This window comes from Acomys minous (assembly GCF_964271855.1).
Source record: "Acomys minous genome assembly, chromosome: 10".
Taxonomy (NCBI): Eukaryota; Metazoa; Chordata; class Mammalia; order Rodentia; family Muridae; genus Acomys; species Acomys minous.
The window spans coordinates 23,458,136-23,477,080 of NC_140491.1; the positions used below are offsets into that span (position 1 = coordinate 23,458,136).

Here is an 18,945-nt window from a genome sequence, read left to right on the forward strand (position 1 = left end):
AAATGACTCTATCAGAATGGCTAAGGTCAAAAACTCAAGTGACAGCACATGCTGGCAAGAATGTGGAGAAAGGGGAATACTCCCCCAATGCTGGTGGGAGTACAAACCTATAAAACCACTTTGAAAATCAATCTGGCACTTTCTCAAAAATATATTGGGAATAGTTCTTCCTCAAGACCCAGCTATATTACGCCTGGGCATATACACAAAAGATGCTCCACCATACAAGAAGGACATTTGCTTAACTATATTCATAGTGGCTTTATTCATAATAGCCAGAATCTGGAAACAACCTAGATGTCCCTCAACCCAAGGATAAATAAAGAAACTGGTATATTTACACAATGGAATACTACTCAGCTATTAAAAATAAGGAAACCTTGAAATTTGCAAGCAAATGGATGGAACTAGAAAAGATCATCCTGAGTGAGACAACCCAGACCCAGAAGGACTATATACTCATTTATAAGCAGATATTAACCAAATATCTGCTTATACAAATAATACAGGATATCCACACTACAATACACAGACATAAAGAAACTAAATTACAAGGAGGACCCTAGGGAGAATGCTTAATTCTCATTCAGAAGGACAAATAGTATAGACACCAGAAGCAGTTAAAGAGAAGAAAGGAAGGAAGCCTAGATAGAGGTCCTCTGCAAGACTCCACCTAGCAGGGGATCCAAGCAGATGCTGAGACACACAGATGAACTCCTGGCTGGGACACAGGGAGTCTTATAGAAGAGTTGGGGAGTAGAGGGACCTGGAGGGGTCAGGAGCTTCATAAGGAGACCAATGGAGCCAACAGATCCAGTTGGAGGATGGGGGTGCTACAGAGATTGATGCACCGACCAAGGACCGTGCATGGTGAGGACCTATACCCTCTGCTTAGATGTAGTAGATAGGCAGCAGTCTTTATGGGGGGTCCCATAATTTGGGGAATAGAGACTACTGCTTCAGACATTGGCTCTAGCCCCCACATGTTGATCACTTCCCTCTGACGAGATGGCCTTGCCAAGGCACAGAAGGACAGGATACAGGTAGTCCAGATGAGATTTGATAGTCTGAGGTCAAATGTTAGGGGATAAGGGTTCCCTTTTCTGAGGATTAGGGGAGAGAGGGAAAAGGGATGAAGGAGGGAGGATGGGATTGGGAGGAGACAAGGGAAGGGGCCACAGTGGGGATGTAAAGTGAACAAGTTAAAACTAAAACAAAAAACAAACAAACAAACAAAAAAACACCCTTAATCCTAAAACTGCTAAGTACAATCAAACAAGCTAGACATTGTGGAAAGGTTGGCAGAAGTAGCTTCATTATTCATTATTCTGAGTAGCTTTGCTGTGTTAGAGTTAAAACCTTTCCTTTTTATTTAGACAAAAAAGTAGAAATGTTGCAAGATATTTGATCACATTGTGACCCCTGAGATTGTGTTATTTACTGGAAAAGCCTGCTTTTAGTTGTGGTGTGACTCAGCTGTAGCACACACCTTTAATCCATGAGCTTTCTGTTGAATATTGTAAACAGGATTAAATAAAGTCAATCATAAAAACAGGCACAGCAATCAAGCAGTTGACAAGAAGCAAACAGGATTATTATGAAAAAAAAAAACATAGGAAGAGGAAGTCAGGAGAACGGATAGAGACAGAGGAAGTAGAAAGGAGGGATATTTAGTTTGACGGAGGTTCTTTGAGGTGGCATGGGCAAGAGGAATTTTTTCTGGGTTGTCCACTGAGGAGGAAGGTCAGCTCGGTTCTTTTTCTGCCTCTCTGAGCTAACAGGCCTTCACCTGGGCATCTGGCTCCCATGCCTATGTTGGTGAAATCAAATGATTGAGATTTTGTTAAAAACAATAGGTGCCACTTAGAAGTGCTGGAGCTTTGAAATCTCACTTCGTTGCTGAAGATTTACTGTTGCCAGGGCCCAAAGACATTGCTATGATTGGAAGTGAATTTGTTATGCAATTGAGTGCAATTTCCTTATCTTATGACAGTCTACAGAAGAATAGATGACATGTCTGCTGATATTCTTGATCAGCTAACCCAGGAAATTAAATTTGTTCCACTTCCAATATTTAGTATTCAGCTTGATGAATCTACAGATGTTGCAAACTTTTCACAGTTACTGGTTTATGTGGGGTATATTAATGATGAGTTTCTTGCTTGTACACCTCTTGAAACAACTACTGCTGCATGTGATGTATTTGACAGAGTTGGTTCATTTCTGCAAATGCATAAGATCTCTTGGGGAAAGGGTTGTGGTGTTCGCACTGACAGTGCTCCAGCTATACTAGGATGTCGATCTGGATTTCAATGTTTCATAATAAATAAGTCAACAAAAGTCATTAGAGCTCACTGTATGATTGATTCATTGGTAAATATTAGCAGTGAAGATGCTGCCACGAGAGTTACAAGAAGTAATGAAAAGTGTCATAAGTACTGTCAGTTTTTTTCAAGAGTACTTTAAATAGGCCACTGTTTGCAAAACTGTTCAAGTTGGATGCACAGAACAAAGCTCTGTTGTTTACAGTAAAGTGAGGTGGTTTTCAAGAGAAAGAGCTTGAAGACGTGTTTTTGAGCTTCATGATGAACTCAAAGCATTTTTTAATCAGGAAGCGAGACCACAGTTCAAAGCATTTTTCAGCGATAAAAATGATTTGCAGAAAATAGCTTACTTGGTTGACACCTTTGCCATCTTGAATGAGTTAAATTTATCACTGAAAAGACAAAATGCAACATTCCTTGATTTGTTTGAAAAGATCATAATGACATTGAACAAGACAAAAGGATTATGATGAAAATTTCTATAAAAGAACACTTGCTTGCAGATGAAATTTCCTTGTGTTTTTCAAATCTACCTGACATCCCATTTGCACTTGCCAGTGAAAGTTGAAGATGTTCCTGAGGCAGCACAAGAGGAGTTCACTGAGCTCACAGTGATGCAGCTAGAACCGATTTCTCTACAAGGCTAGTTGGACAATTCTGGATTAAGTGTTTGCTGTCATGTCCTGTTCTGTCTGACACTGTGCTACACCTTCTTCTTCTGTCTCCAACAATGTCTTTGTAAAACAGGTTCTCCAGCTCATTGGTTCTCAAGTCTAAATACAGAAGCAGGCCTGTTGTGGAAGATGGTCTTTGTTGTATTCTTGCAAAGGCTGCCCCAACAATTTCTGAAAGAAGCAATCTCAACCCTCTCACTGACCTTGCCTTTTTATGCATACTATTGTGTTTGTAGCAATGTAGCTTACTGTTGTTATAGTAAGATTGTTGCCCATTCCATATCATGTTTCAAGACAAAATTTCATTATTTGTCATTATATTTCACAATATATAATTACAAATTGTTTTGTGATTAATCACTGCTTTAATTATGTTCAGTTTGTAACAATGTAAATTCATCCTGCATATCAGATATTCACATTACAATTGTAACAGTAGCAAAATTAAAGTTATGAAGTAGCAACAAGAATTATTTTATGCTTAGGGGTCACTACAACATGAGGAACTCTATTAAATGGTTGCAGCTTTAGGAAGGTTGAGAACCACTGCTCTAAAGGATCTCTGGTGCCATCTACTGAATGATTTTTTTATTAATAACATTTTTATATATACATTTATATTATTCTACATATGTAAAATAAACTACATACCACAAGAAGAACCATGAAACAGTCAGGAATTATATTAATATTACATTCATAGTGTTTTGGCTATTTGTATTTGGAAACCTTGAAGAAAACATTTTCCTATCTTGGTGAGTCTAAAATTCTGAATGTAAATCAATATCTATTATATCTTATCTCTATCAACTAAAATATCATCTATCTAGACATAAAAGCATCCTAACCCCTAAACAACTAAGCTTAATTGTAAAATTAAACTATCTGGTCTTCAACCCCATTAGAGACTTGAGAAGGAATCAAATTAATTACCTGAGTAAACAAGAAGTACATGTTAGCAGCTTCTAAAGTGAAAAAAAAAAAAAAATGACAGTTTGCTGCCTGAACAGTCACCCAAAAATCTCTAAAATGTTGGAGCATCATCTTCAGCCTTCTGGCCCAGTATATCTGACAGACATATTTGTGAGGCAGGAACTGTTGAAGACTTGCTCACCCTGTCTTGGCAGAGTTTGGCAGTCAACTCTACCTGCATCTAACCTTGAAGGAAGACCATGGAAACAAGTATAGATTTTCCATTTAATCTTTAAAATTTTTTATTAACATATCTTTTTTTATATTATCAGATGGGGTTTCACTATTTTATTTGTGCTGCTCGTGAGCTTTAAATTCTCTTGCCTTAGCCTCCTGAGTATTAGGATTACAGGCATACACCACCACATCTAGTATAATCTGTTTTTTTAAAGAGTAAATTTATGTTTTTAGGTGAAGTCGAAAGTTCAGTATTCTCATATATTTCCCCCATATACCTTCAATTTTCATTATAAACATTATATTTTATATAATTTGTAAGCCTGTATCGATGAATATCATTACCCAAAGCAATGTGGAAGTGAAAGTTTATTTCATCTTAAACTTCCAAATGGCAATTCATCACTGAGAAAAGTCAGGGCAGGAACTCAAGCAGGACAGAAACCTGAAAGCCGAACCGAAATTGAAACCATGGAAGAATGCTCATTGCTGACTTGCTCCTTGTGGTTTTCTCACCATGCTTTTTAACAGCACTCAGGACCACCAGTGCAGGGCAGCACTGTCCACAGTGGGATGGGCTGTCCCTGATACATCAACACCAATCAAGAAAAAGTGTATGTACCATAAGTTTTCCCACAAGCGAGTCTGGAGTGTCCATTTTCTCCTTTGACTCCCAAATGACTCTAGCTTGGTTCAAGTTAACAAAACTAACCAGTACATATCTAAAGCTTATAATTTATATTAGATTGATTTATATTAGATTCAGATTGCTTTCCAAGAAATCAGTTTATTCCCAACTGTTAGTACATTTTTGAGCATGAACTTATTTATAATTTTTCTCTTTAATTAATTGGCACCTACAGTAATGACAACCTTTATTCTGATTCTAGTAAGTTTGCGTATTTTTTCTTATTTTTAATATCATAGGTAGGGGCTATCAAACTTAAGTTTTCAAAGAATCAGATGAACTTGGTTTTTTAAAAAGATATAAAATACAAACTGTATTCTTTATTCTGGTCTTAATCAATGTAAACTCTTGATGTTTTTAAAGCAAGAAAAATTATAAAAATATACAACTTTTTCCCCTTAATACAGTTTTTGCTTACATAGTTTTTATATGCCTCTACAGCATAGAGGCATAAGGAAAGAAGAATAAGGAAATGTTTCTTTCAGGGTGAGTGAATGGCCCAAGAGTTTTGCTCTGAGGTTTATCACATCTGAGTAAATAGTGCATTTACAATATATGGAAAATTGGTTTTAAATGAATCATCAGTTACAAGAAAAGCTTAGAAAATTTGAATGATTAATTTAAAATATTCTTTAATATAACAGTAATTTATTATCAATGGGACCTTTTGTATCTAAAAGGTTATAAATGTAAGAGTCATTAAAATAAAATATTGGGATAAAAGCAGAATAAAACTGTAAAATAAACAAGGAAGAAATCTGTATCCAAAGGGAATTTTTTCTCTGGTAATTTATTAGGGAGACACATGCCCTCTGTGGGTTTCCTTCTCTTTTCACCTTGTTTGAGGCAAGTTTTGTTTGCTACTGCAAACCAGGTTAGTGCGCCCACAAGTTTTGGAGATTCTCCTCTGTGTTTCCTATCTCCCTACAGGGATATACTGACAACAGATCTTTATGCTACTGTGTCCAGTGTTTCTGTGACCACGGGGCATCTGAACTCAAGTCATTAGGCTTGTTCAGGAAGTGCCTTAACAGTTATTTCAAATTTATACTAATTTAAGAAATGTGAAGTTTATTTTATAATTATGGGTTAATCTCCTTCAGGAACCTGGTACAGCAAAACAAGCCGACAAAGAACACATCCAAGATTATACTCATATCACTCCCAGATACAAAATTCTCTAGAATGTTTCCTTTCACCTCGAATAAATCAATCATAATGTACAGAAGGTAGTAAGGTTCTTTGAAAAGATATTGGAAAAAAATAATTAAGAACAAGGCCAGACCATGAAAGACTTAAGTACAGAAATGAGAAGGTATGGCACTGGAGAGATGGCTCAGCAGCTGAAAGCACTTGCTCTTGCAGAGGACGAGGTTAGGTCTCCAGCCCCACATAGTGGCACAAAATCGTCTATACCTCCAGTTCTAGGGTATCTGGCACCCCTCTGGCCCCCATGAGCATTAAGCATGCACGTGGTACACAAACGTTCATGTGGGCAACATACTTGTGTATATAAAATAAATAAAACCTTAAAATGAGTTTTTTTAAACAATAAAAAGAATGCAAAGCATTGATTAAAAGCTAGTACAGTATGTGACTATAGAGCTGGCTTAGAAGTTAAGAGCTCCTTTGGAGGACCTGGTTCACTTCCATCACCAACATGGTGGTTCACAAGCATCCGTAACTCCACTTCCAGGGGATCAGATGCCTCCTCTGACCACCCTGGACATCGAGCTTGTAATGCACATACAATTATGTAGGCCAAACACCTACAAAAAATAAGTAGATATAGCGAGGCACGGTGACACACAATGAGGTTCAGGCCAGCCAGAGATACACGTAACCCTGCCTCAAAGATAAATAAATCTCTTAAAAGGTTTAAAGATTTGTTTTAACAATGCAGCATATACAAAGTAAACAAGCGAAATATCTAAAAATAAACGTTACTATTTAAAACTTAACTTTTAAACAGTATGTCACATATACCAAGCGTTTCTGGAAGTCTGAACTCTGAAGAAGCCATAGATAATTCAGCCAAGAATTGAAGGTGTTAAAGGTACTAAGAAACGAAAAGTAGAACAACATAGCTGTTAGGTGTTTAATGATAGATGGGTGGGGAAAAAATGAGGGAGGGACTGATGCCAAACACCATCATGTAAACTAGAGTGGTGTGACTAGAATTAAAGAATTGTTCATCACATTTGATGGGACAAATACATTAAGTGTAGGCATTTATAAGAAAGATAGGCTTATTTAAAAAAACATCCAATAAGTAATAAAAGAAGGAAAATAATAGAATATTTTGAAAGGAAAAACTGACACTTAAACAGTGAGGAAAGTGTAAATGGAAATAGCAGTTATCTAATGTATTAAAATACATTATCAAGTATCATAAATTCATTACTTAGATGTTCTTCACAGGTCTCCACACAGACAAAAATCTAGACAAAAATAAAAACTGCTAGGGACTAGAAAGAGTGGTCAGTGGTTAATGTGCTCGCTGCTCTTGCAGAAGACCTCAGTTTGGTTCCCAGCGTTCATGTTAGTTGTCTCACAACCACCTGTAAGTCCAGTATAGGGGATGTGACATCCTCTTCTGGCTTCCACGGGCACCTGCATTCCAGTGCACTAACCTACACACAGACACCTGAGCATGCACACACAATTATAGACAAATAAAACTTTTAAAATATAAATAAGTAAGCACTAAGACTGACCATTCAGATATAATGAAATAGTAACACAAAACAATGAATTTCAAACACAAAAGGAAGTATTGACAGTTCTGAATCTATGAATCAAAATAATACAGGCTAAAAATAACATTCAAAAATTATGAAATGTATGTTTGTCGTATAAAGTTTAATATTTTATTCAGTCCAACAGATCAGTATTAAAAACTACTTGTGCCCATTCCTTTGATTTCCATACCCAGGAATCTGGGAAAACTAGCAGAAAGACTGCAAATTCATGTCCAACAGAGCTACGTAGCTCTGAGACTGTCTCACAAAGAAGGGAAACTATTCCTTCCTCAGGACAAAAGCAAACAAGAAAACATTTGTAACCATTGGTGTTGTGTGGATTGAAGTAGTTGTCTTTTATTCTTAGTGAGTTGTTGTTTTATTAAGTTTGTTAAGTATTTTTTCTGCATTTATGGAGATAGTGCTTTTCTGTGTTATATTCTGTTAATAAATAGTTTTATAGTAACTACCCAAACTCCAGTTTATGGGATGGGCCCCTCTATTTTTATGTATTGCTGAACTCTGTTGGATACCATTTTCTTGATCTCTCTGCCTGTCTGTCTGTCTGTCTGTCTGTCTGTCTGTCTGTCTGTCTGTCTGTCTCTCTCTCTCTCTCTCTCTCTCTCTCTCTCTCTCTCTCTCTCTCTCTCTCTCTCTAATAGCCTTACAGAATGAATTAGAAGTAAAGCTGCTTTTGAGTTTTCAAGCGGTTGGAATTAATTCTTATTTAAATGTCTGAGTGCAAAATAGCCATTGAAAACATCTGTTCCTGGACTGTGTGTGTGTGTGTGTGTGTGTGTGTTTTAACTTTTTTTTTCTCCTTTATTAATTTATTACATCTCAATGGTTATCCCATCCCTTGTATCCTCCCATTCTTCCCTCCCTCCCATTTTCCCCTTATTCCCCTCCCCTATGTCTGTTCCTGCGGGGGATTACCTCCCCCTGTATATGTTCATAGGGTATCAAGTCTCTTCTTGGTAACCTGCTGTCCTTCCTCTGAGTGCCACCAGGTCTCCCCCTCCAGGGGACATGGTCAAAGGTGAGGCACCAGACTATGTGAGAAAGTAATATCCCACTCTCCACTCTCCTGTGGAGAGTGTTCTGTCCATTGTCTATATCTGGGTAGGGGTTTAAGGTTTACCGCCTGTATTGTCCTTGGCTGGTGCCTTAGTTTGAGCGGGACCCCTGAGCCCAAATCTACCTATCATAATGTTCTACTTGTAGGCTTCTAGGACCCTCTGTATCCTTCTACTTTGCCATTCTCCCATGCTTCTCTCATCTAGAGTCCCACTAGAATGTCCTCCCCTCTGTCTCAGTTTTGAGTGTTTTTGTTTAATCTGTACTTGCTTTAAGTCTCTTCAGACTTTCTGTTATTTGAGTCAGTTAGCCAGATTATGTTCTTCTAGGAACCAGATTAATTTGCCTTGGTTATCAAATTTATTGAAGTATTGTTTTTATTGTATTTCCTTACATTTCTGTATTTTCCCTTAAAGTTAGTGGTGTTACTTTTCACCCCAATGTATCTTTGAACTTACGTGCTTTTTCATTATTAGTCTAAGTTAATGTTTTACATTCTTTTTTGTTTTGTTTTCTTGTTTTTGTTTTTTTTGTTTGTTTTTGTTTTGGTTTTTTGTTTTGTTTTTTGTTTGTTTGTTTAAGTAATGAACTTTTTGTTTCATTGATCTCTATTTTTCCATTTTGTATTTCATTGATTTCTCCTCTGGTCATTTATTTACATTATACTTGCTTGGATTTGGTTTTTAATTTATTTTCTTTTAGTATGGGACATGAGGTTATTGTTTTTTATATTTCCTCTTTTATATGTGTTTAGAGCTTTAAACTGTTAGCTGCATCTCCTACCTGAATAACCATTCATTAGTTTGATCATTTGTTCTTTCTGTATGTGAGAATTTTGAATAACCATAGCTTGATAGCTTTTATTTTAAATGTTTCTTCCTTTAGTTTATCACCTTTTTCATTTTATTTTAATTATCAAGAACAAGTCAAAGGACTTCTTTGTTTTGCTTAGAAATTTCCCCAGTAGATCTTGCAATATTAGGCACATTTTTTTTAGTTTGGAAGTCACTGTAGACAAAATAGATTTGCTATTACATAATGATTATGTATTCAGTTCTCCATATCTGATATCATTTCCTACTTTTCCTTCATAGTTCACTCTGTGTATTAAATGTATGATTCTTCTGTAAATTGAAACTTGAGATTATTTAGGCTTTCATTGATATTACCTTCATAACTCACAGCCCGCTTCTAAAGTCACCACCTTAATCTTTTATTACAATAGCATCCCACTAATATGTAACAGGAAACTGTAGCATTTATTCTATAACAAATCTCCTCCAAAATTTAGCTGTTTAAAATTATAAAGATATATTAATTCATGTTTTCTCTGGATCACAAATCTGAAAATGGCTAAACTGGATAGACTCAGAATTCTTCATGGACTCACATGGCTGCAATTTGAGAGTTAGTTGAGATTTCAGCCTTCTGAGAATTTGTTAATCTGGAATATATGCTTCCAGGAATTACACTATTGACTTTGGAGGGTGCTTTGCTCACTCTTGTGAGCCTTCATGGGCCTGCTCACTCTTCTGAAGAGAGTAGCAAAATGGAAGAGGCTAGAGAAGACAAAGAGTGATGCCAGGATGGGGAAGGTGGCGGAGTAAGATTGTGAGTGAATGGGAGTACCAATATGAAGAGTTAATGTCTGATAACATACTTCCACAGTAAGCTATTACTCACCCAGGCTGCTTGTACTGTAACATGGAGTGGACTACCCAACACCAGGAACCAGACAGCACAAAAATCACTGGCAGCCTCTTGAATCTGAAAACGTACTAAATAGTTTTAGGATTTTTTTATTTAGTTACTTTTGAAAAATGAAGAGACGAAGCAAAAATTGGTAAGTCCATCTTGTCCAGGGTCAGTACACCCTTTTCTAGGTGGTAGCATTCTTTCTTTCTCAGTACATATGGAGGATTGCTTTCTAGACCACCCTGCCACAACATCTGAAAGCTAGAATCCATGAGTGCTAAGTGTTATGTAAGACAGTGTGGTGCTTATATATGATCTGTAGGTGCTACTTATCTGTAAACCTGAGCTTAAACTCCCTTAATATACATCTTAAGTTGTACTTTTTGTTGTTGTTGCTAAGACAGATTGCACAAGCAACTTCAGAGGCATATTTACTAGTCAACAGCTGAGAAACATTTCTGTCTCTTACCCTCGCCCCCCCCCCCCCGCTCGTGTTCCATAGTACACCGAACGACATAAAGGAGACACAATGTGGCTTAGTGAGTAGAATAGGATTGCCACTCAGCTGTAATCTCAGATGTACTTCTACTTGTATGATAAACGGAATGGTTTTTATTCCTTCTGTTGTAAATTTTATCATTATGAATTGGCAAATGATACTAATCAATAAACTGCCAGGCAGTTAGCTAAAATATTTATGTGTAAAACTGCCATCTTATGTAAACAGATAATGTGAAGGAAAATTCAGTGTTTAAAAGTGAAGTTTTTATAGAAGCCTTCCATTACTCATTAAGACATGTTGCGTTTGGAATTTCTGTGTCCAGTGAAGAAACTATTTATTTCACGTTAATTGAGAAGCATGTGATAATAGTATCGTTTTTTGAACAACAACAAAACCCACTGGAGCTTGAATATTACCACCTCAAGTATGAAAACTTACTTGCCATTTGACTCCGATATATATGACCATTCTGTCTATTTGCTTCTCTTTTTCTTACAAACTATCACCTCTGATAACAAGTCACGTCAGCTGAGCTGTTTATGTGCCCAAGACAGTTCATATTTTAGCTACAGTCTTATAATCTCTGCAGTATTTTATGATAAAGCCCTATAACTTCCCACTTTCTATTATTGCTACTTTATTAAATGAGGAGACAGGAAACATGGAGATGATGTGTGATTGGTGTAAATTCACAGAGGTTGCTAAGATTCCCACCTGTAGCTGTGTCTTCTGGGTCATTGCAGATTGATTGTAAATAGGGAGTGGAAGTGAAGGCTAAAGTGTTGCTCGTACATCCCCATGGTGCCTTCTCTCAAATGTTTTTCATAACTGAAAAGTATTTGCTTTGAAGTAAATAATGTGTTATGCATCATCTCTACCAGGTCTGAGGAAATGTTTCATGGTTAGATAACTGCCTATATTGGCTTAAGTCGAATTTTGTTACGAAAAGTGATAATGGACAAGATAAGAATTGCTCCCTGTGAATTTTGTGTTTTCAGATCCTCTTGTGTCATAAGCCTGTTAGGATAAATACTGCTGGCCTGCTGGCGTTACTTTCCTTTGTCTCCTTAGCAGGTATTCTAACTAATACGGAACCATAAAACTAGGGAGAATTACCTCTTGATTTTCATACAGCTCTGGGCCAGGACAAGCCTGTTTGTGTAGTAGTGGTCTGTGTAAATAAGGGCTTCTAGAATTAAATCTATTTCAAAGAAGCGGAAGCCTTCCCAAGTATTCTTAACTATCCTTCATGGCTTTTCATTCATTCTACCTCTGAAGGCCAGAATAAATAAAGGGACTAAAATAAGACCAGAACCATATGTAAAAAAAATTTCCACTAGGCCAAAGTATCTTGCTGTTACTCAGTGTTTATAGATGGCTCAAGATTATCCTCTACTAGATATAATGAAGTCATTTGACTGATTCTCACCTCCCCCCCCCGCCCCGTTTTACAGGTTTCTGCAAGGAGCGGGGGAGGGAGGGAGAGACAGACAAACAGAGACAGACAGACAGACACAGAGACAGAAAGAGACCATGTCCATGGTGTGCATGCGTATGTGTCTGCCTTTGTATGCCTGTGTGAAAACTTTACTGCGGTTATAGGTGATAAACATGTTTTGTAGGATCATGATCTTCAGTGGTAAATAATACTATGCTTTTATTGGAGACTGTGGGAAGAAACTGGCTGTAATTTTTTAAATTCTAGATTGCTTGTTTTCTGGAGTGGCTCTACAAATCTAATAAAGCAAGTGTGACAGGATATTAGCAAATCTTGACTCTTGATTGCTGCTGTCTTGTCACTATTCTTTCCTTTTGTTGTTTATAGTGGTCATTTTTCTGTATAACAGGAAATAAATTCATGATGACAATCGAGGGTAATAAATAAATAAAACACATTTGACAGAATGTAAAAAAAAACTGGTGAAGAGTTCTAAGGTTCAGGTGTCTTTTTTTTTTTAATTTTCAGGTATCTTATGATCTATATTGCATACATTTGGCTCATATATAAGATTTTAATTCAAATACTAAACTTAGTTTGATATCTTATAGAATATGTTTAATATCTAATAGGTTGTTTAAATGAACATTTAATTATGGAGGTAAGTCCTGCTCCTGTGCCTAAATCTTTGATTTATACTTTTGTTCGGGATTTTAAAAATTAATTTTTTTAAGTCACATTTTGGAAGAAATACAAAACCACATGTACACAGTTATTATTTCTGAGTCACAGAGACTACTGGCCACTATGGACTGGCACTGGATACTGATATTGTCACTCCTTTGTTAAACTCCCGGGTTGTTCATATTTGTTTTTTAATGATATTACATTTATTTCTTCCCCAGATCTTCCTCAGAACTGTGATCCTAACATTCCCTTAGTTGCTCAGGAATTAATGAAAAAGATGATACGTCAGTTTGCAATTGAGTACATTTCAAAAAGTGGTAAAATTCAAGAAAATAGAAATGGGTCGATTGGAGCAAGTCTCATATGTAAAAGTATCCAAATGAACCAAGCAGAAAACTGCCTTCAGGATGAGCAGGAAGGCCCCTTAGACCTCACTGTGACGCGAACGCAAGAGCAAGCTGCTCAGCAAGGTATGTTGTTTGTCTAACATGTGATGCATTTTTATTTTAAAGTATTTAAACTTGGATATGTTTTATGTTAGTGGGGAAAGTTACCTTTCTTTCCTTGTTTCACTTACGTAGCATAGACCAGAGAGATAAAAATTTGGACTTTGTGATGCAGCTTTTAAAGATTTATCTTTTATTTAACTTATTTATGTATGGTGGCAGTGCACAAGTGTGCAGGTGCCCGGGGAGGCCAAAAGAGGGACCTGCTAATGTGGGTGCTGGGGTGCAATGCAAGTGCTCTGGAAGAACAGTACATGCTCTTAACTACAAGCCATCTCTCTAGCTCCCTATAGTACATTTTAAATACTTTATAAAAAGAACATTTGAATGTCTCTCTATTTTTTCAAATTGGAGTATACAGTAAGAATCTCATTGGGCAACTTAAAAATAAAGGATGTGTATAAAGAAATACTATGAGAAATAATTGTTTTTCTGGCAGCCAACAAAAAACACTAGTTTAGTATTTGCTCTTTAGTTTCTGAGCTTGGATAAGAAATAAGTAGATGGTTTACCATCGAGTATTTTCAGTTTATTTTTTAGATTTATTTGTTTTATGTGTATTAATGTTTTCCTACATGTATTTCAGTGTACCAGTACATGCCATGTGGCTTCAGAAGACAGGAGAATGTTGGACCCTCTTGAACTAGAGTTTCAGGTGGTTGTGAGCCACCATGTGGGTGCTGAGACTCAACCCAGGTCCTCTTTAGAGCATTAATTGCCCTAAACTGCTAGGCCGTCTCTCTACCACCACCCGTTTGTTTATGATATAACTAGGAAAGGGGAAAGTTTTACATATAAAAATATACACTACACTCCTATAACTAAAAACATAGAGAGATACATTACCATGTTGAATTTATGTAAAGTAGAGTTTATTTGTAATATATCTGTGACTTCACAGAAGACAAAAGAATGTGGAGAAGATGCCAAGTAAATGTCTTATCTGGAGATGAGAGAACAAGTGGCTTTTATTAGCATGGTTTAGAGATCATTTCACTTCTTGTAGCTGTGGGGGTTGTGGAGGGGGAGGTGTCATTCCTGAATTACTCCATGCTTGATTAGAGATGAAGTGTATGTAATGATCAAATGATACAAAATGGGACTCAGAAACTATGAAAAAGATATTAAAAGAGGGGCAAAAAGTCTCATTGATATGATCCTAGAATGCATTGGCATTAAGGCTCTTTAAGAGATGAGCACAGCAATCAGTGTTTAGAAGAGACAGTCTCTAGAGACCCATCAATATTGGAACATGGAAGTAATCCCCCTTATTTAGTTCCTGATTTTAGTCTAATTAATGTTTATGAGAAATATTGTTATTAGGCTATAAGAAAGGTAAAATATAACTGCAATATGGGCTTAAGAAAAATTATATCTCTTACTTTGACTTTTGGGCATTTAAAGCACAGAGATTTAAATTTTTATTTGCTGTCTATACTTGATGTCTTCTCTCCTTTAACAGCAGAAATTTAACATTCTATAGATAGAACATGAACTTGATGTTTGGCAGACTCACAGTTCCAAATAGAAAAAGATGGCAAGCAAAAAAGGAAAATTGAAACTTAGCAAACATAAGTTCAAAATACTAAATAAGTTTCCTCAAGTTAAATATAGTAAAATATTGTACAATTCCATGATCTCAACATATAGATGGTAGAGGCAGGAAGATCAGAAGTTCAAGACCAGCCTGGATTACATGAGACCTGCCTTGAAAGAAAAAAAAAGTAAAATTATAGTAATGTTAACTGATAAATTGTGTAAGACCTATAGAAAGCATCATATAACTTTTTGACAGTAATAAAATAAGATTTCCAAAGCAAGTGCTTATATTTCAGCTGAGTAGAAATGCTTTTTGCAGATTTAGTATCCAATCAGAATTTAACTAGTTTGTTGATTTTGCTAACATAAAATGACTTCCTGATTTTAAAATTGACAAGCAAGTCTTAAAGATACAAGAATAACAAAATCAAGGTAATGAAAGGCTTGTTTTAAGATCCATAAAAGACTTAAGTGCAGTAACTAAAACTGGGACCTTTTGGTCAGAATATAAATCAGTAAAAGCTCAGAAATTTCCAAGGAATTACTGAAATCTTAGTAAACTACAGGTGTCAGTATAAATCACTGGGGAAGAGGTCCTATTCTGTAAATGTTCCCAGGCAACTGGATACACACCCCAAAGGAGGTTGACAATAGGTCCCTCCTTACACTGTTTATAAAAAAAAAGTTAAGGGGTAAATGTGAAAAGCACTTTTGCTGTTCAAAACACTGTATAGAATAGAATTTTGGCTAATGAAGTTTCTATCATATGACTGCTTGAATTAGAGAATGTAGTTTTCACTACTTGTAGCCTTGTGACCTTTACGGACTAATTGACCATTAATCATTTTATCCTGTAATTAGAAAATTCATATTAATCAAACAGTAATGCTGTTGCATGAACTTTAATGTGTTAAATTACACTCTAAGTACAGTACTGTCCTAGTTGCTTTCTGTGCTCTGTTGCTCTGATAAACATGACCAAAGCAGCTTGGGACAGAAAGGATGTATTTGACTTCTACATCGTGATCATTGACTGAGGGAAGTCAGGACAGGAAGTGAAGCAGGAGCAGAGGCAGGAATCATGGTTGCTTGTTTTCCATGGCGAGCTCAGTTTCCTTCTTGAACAATCCAGGATCATCTACACAGAGTGGTACTACCCACAGCTGTTTGAGCCCTCCCATGTCAATCATTGATCGGGAAAGTTCCCCATAGACATTCCCACAGGCCAGTCTGACAGAGGCAGTTGCTCAGCTGAAGTTCCCTCTTTCTGAGGTAACACTAGTTATATATAAAGTTGATACCCAAGATTAGCTTTACAAGTCCACCCTTGTCAATTTGGCACCCAGTTTCATCACCTTGTATTGTGCTTAGTTTCCAAATGCAAACACTAACTAGGATATAATGCTGCCTATCATGATATAACTATCCCATGTCCTACCACAAATGTATTATATATTTTAAACTAGGTGGCTAAGTCCTTTGCAAAATGCTTAGTCTTTTAGCGTCTCATAACTTAAATATAATAATATAGATTTACAAAAAAAAAAAACGCTGATATTACCTCAGCCAGTGTTACAGTCCATGATAAGTAGAGGAAAGAAAACAGATACTGGCTTTTAATATATGTGTATTTGTGCACAAACATGTTCTTAATGAAGTAAAGCAGAAATATTCATATCAGCTATTTCTGCAATGGGTCATCTGGACTTAGCTGATATTTATAACTCCCCTCCTTTACTACCCATTCTTTATTTCCTCTACCCTCAACAAGCACCTTAGCAAGTCTTGCTTCTTTCACCGGAGGGGAGACCCATACCTTCATTCTTGAGGAGTCTATGCCCTTTGTCATCTTGCCCAGTTGTTTCCCGAGAGACACCGTAAAGGAACTCCTTCACTCCAGATGTAGTCTTCCCTTCCTCCATTGTGAAGAGGCAGTCCAATTCCTGTAGTCTGGATTAGTCACCTCTTCTAGCACCTTTTCTTTTCTTCCTTCCTTCTTTTCTTTCCTTCTTTTAAAGGATTTCTTTATATGTGCGTGGGTGTTTTGCCTTCAGGTATGTCTATGTGTGCTGTATGTGTACGTAGCCTCCAGAAGCTAGAAGTGAGCATCAGGTCCATGGAGCTTGAGTTAATTTTCGTTTTCTGCCACCATGAAACCGAACTCAGGTCGTGTAGAACAGCCAGTGCTCTTAACCACTAGGTCATCTCTGTAGTCACTGTTGTTCCTTTCTTATCAGTCTGTTGATTTTAAGAGCATCAAAAGCCCCAAATAGCCAGTAGGCAGGCAGGAATGTTTGTTGTGTTTCCTGATAGAAGTAGTTCCTCCTCTGGAGCCAGAACTTCTAGGCCACTAAAGTCTAGGAACAGGAACAGGAAGCAAAACTTTCCTTAGTGGGCTGTACCCATTAATCCTAGCTATAGGAGGGACAGTACCGTATTTTGGACTCCAATTGAAAGCATATATTGTCTTCTAAATAGCATTCTCCAGAGCTATGGGCTATTGCTACCTATTTAGTTTTGCAACTGTGTTTAAAAGGCCATTCCACTGTTCTGTCAAGCCAGTGCTTTAAGACTATAGGGAACATGGTATGACTCGTGGAGTCAATGATATTGGATGTACTGTCACATCTTTCTGGCTATGAAATGAGTTCCTTTTTCAAAAGTGATACTGTGTGGAAGGAATACTGTGCTAATGGACAGAGCAGCATTATATGCAGGAAATGAAAATCTATAAACAGAATTAAATGTGTACTCCAATAAGGGCAAAGCATTACCCTGTCCATGAAAGAAATGGTCTGATGTAGTTAACCTACCACCAAGTCACTGAATAGCCACCCAATGAATGGCTTTGGTTGGCTGCTGGATCATTTGGCACTCAGCAGTAGCTGTAATCAGTTCAGCCTTGTTGAGTGGAAGCCCATGGTATCGAGCTAATGCATAACCTCCATCTAACTCAGCAACTTTGTTCATGGGCCCATTGTGCAGTCACAAGCAGGGATAGCCAAAGAAAGACGGGTTCCACAGAGTGGGTCATCCTGTCTACTTGATGATTGAATTCCTCTGTTAAAGAGTAACCTTTTGATGAATATCTACATGGAATAGAAATAACCTCATGTCCTTTGCCCATTTAAAGAGATCTAGCATCCATGTCTCTCAAATGTCCTTCTCACCAGCTTTCCATTCATGTTTCTTCTAAGTCCTTTGACTGTCCCATGAAATGCAGCAAAAGCACTTTGTATACTTTTCATCATAGAAAATAATTAAAGCTTTATATATCTTTGATTTTGTGAAACTACAAATATTTTCTGGCAGTCAGTTAAATACCCATGATTCACTGTTGAAACCATAAAATTTCCCCTAAGAATACAGTAAGACTACAGAGCCAAAGACTTACCAAGAAATACATTGGTTGAGGAGGGGAGGAAGGGTCCTATTTGAAGAGACAGTTAAAGAATGGCTAGAGAGGTTAGATGAGAAAGCCCTAAGGCGATGTAATAATACTAACATTTTGTGTTAAGCCGTGATTATGCCAACAGTTTCATTACTCGTGATAATTTTAACATCTTTTGTGTAATAATTCTTAAAGTGTTCTTTGTCCATACAATATAAAATAGTTTCCTTTTCTTTTGTACTCACTGTCCTTTATGCAATGAGTCATAAGTTGTTTTTATGTTTAATATTCATAGTAGGTAATCTGGTTTCAAAGACTTTTGAACTCATGTCCATAGTCAAATGTGAACTGAATCATGGTCTATATTGTATAACAGCTAGAAGCCAGCAATACTGTGTGGAGCTAACAAATGCTTTTTCACTTAATATTCAAATTCAACTAAACATTAATGATTATCGTGACATTTCTTTTTTTAAATAATTTGAGATATTTATTTATTATGTATACAGTATTTTGCCTGTACACATGTACACC

General features: G+C 36.7%; 1 protein-coding gene across 13 annotated transcripts in view; it reads left to right on the plus strand.

Moving 5' to 3' along the window:
• LCORL (ligand dependent nuclear receptor corepressor like) overlaps positions 1-18,945 on the plus strand; it is a 159,071-nt gene that overhangs the window by 99,615 nt on the left and 40,511 nt on the right. For 12 of the 13 annotated variants that reach the window (XM_084798048.1, XM_084798040.1, XM_084798046.1 and 9 more), the window contains one exon: positions 13,194-13,445. In XM_084798048.1, coding sequence (XP_084654174.1) covers positions 13,194-13,445 — 252 coding nt within the window. Of the gene's footprint in view, positions 1-13,193; positions 13,446-18,945 lie in introns of those variants that run through there. The other variant, XM_084798043.1, reaches the window with a different exon arrangement.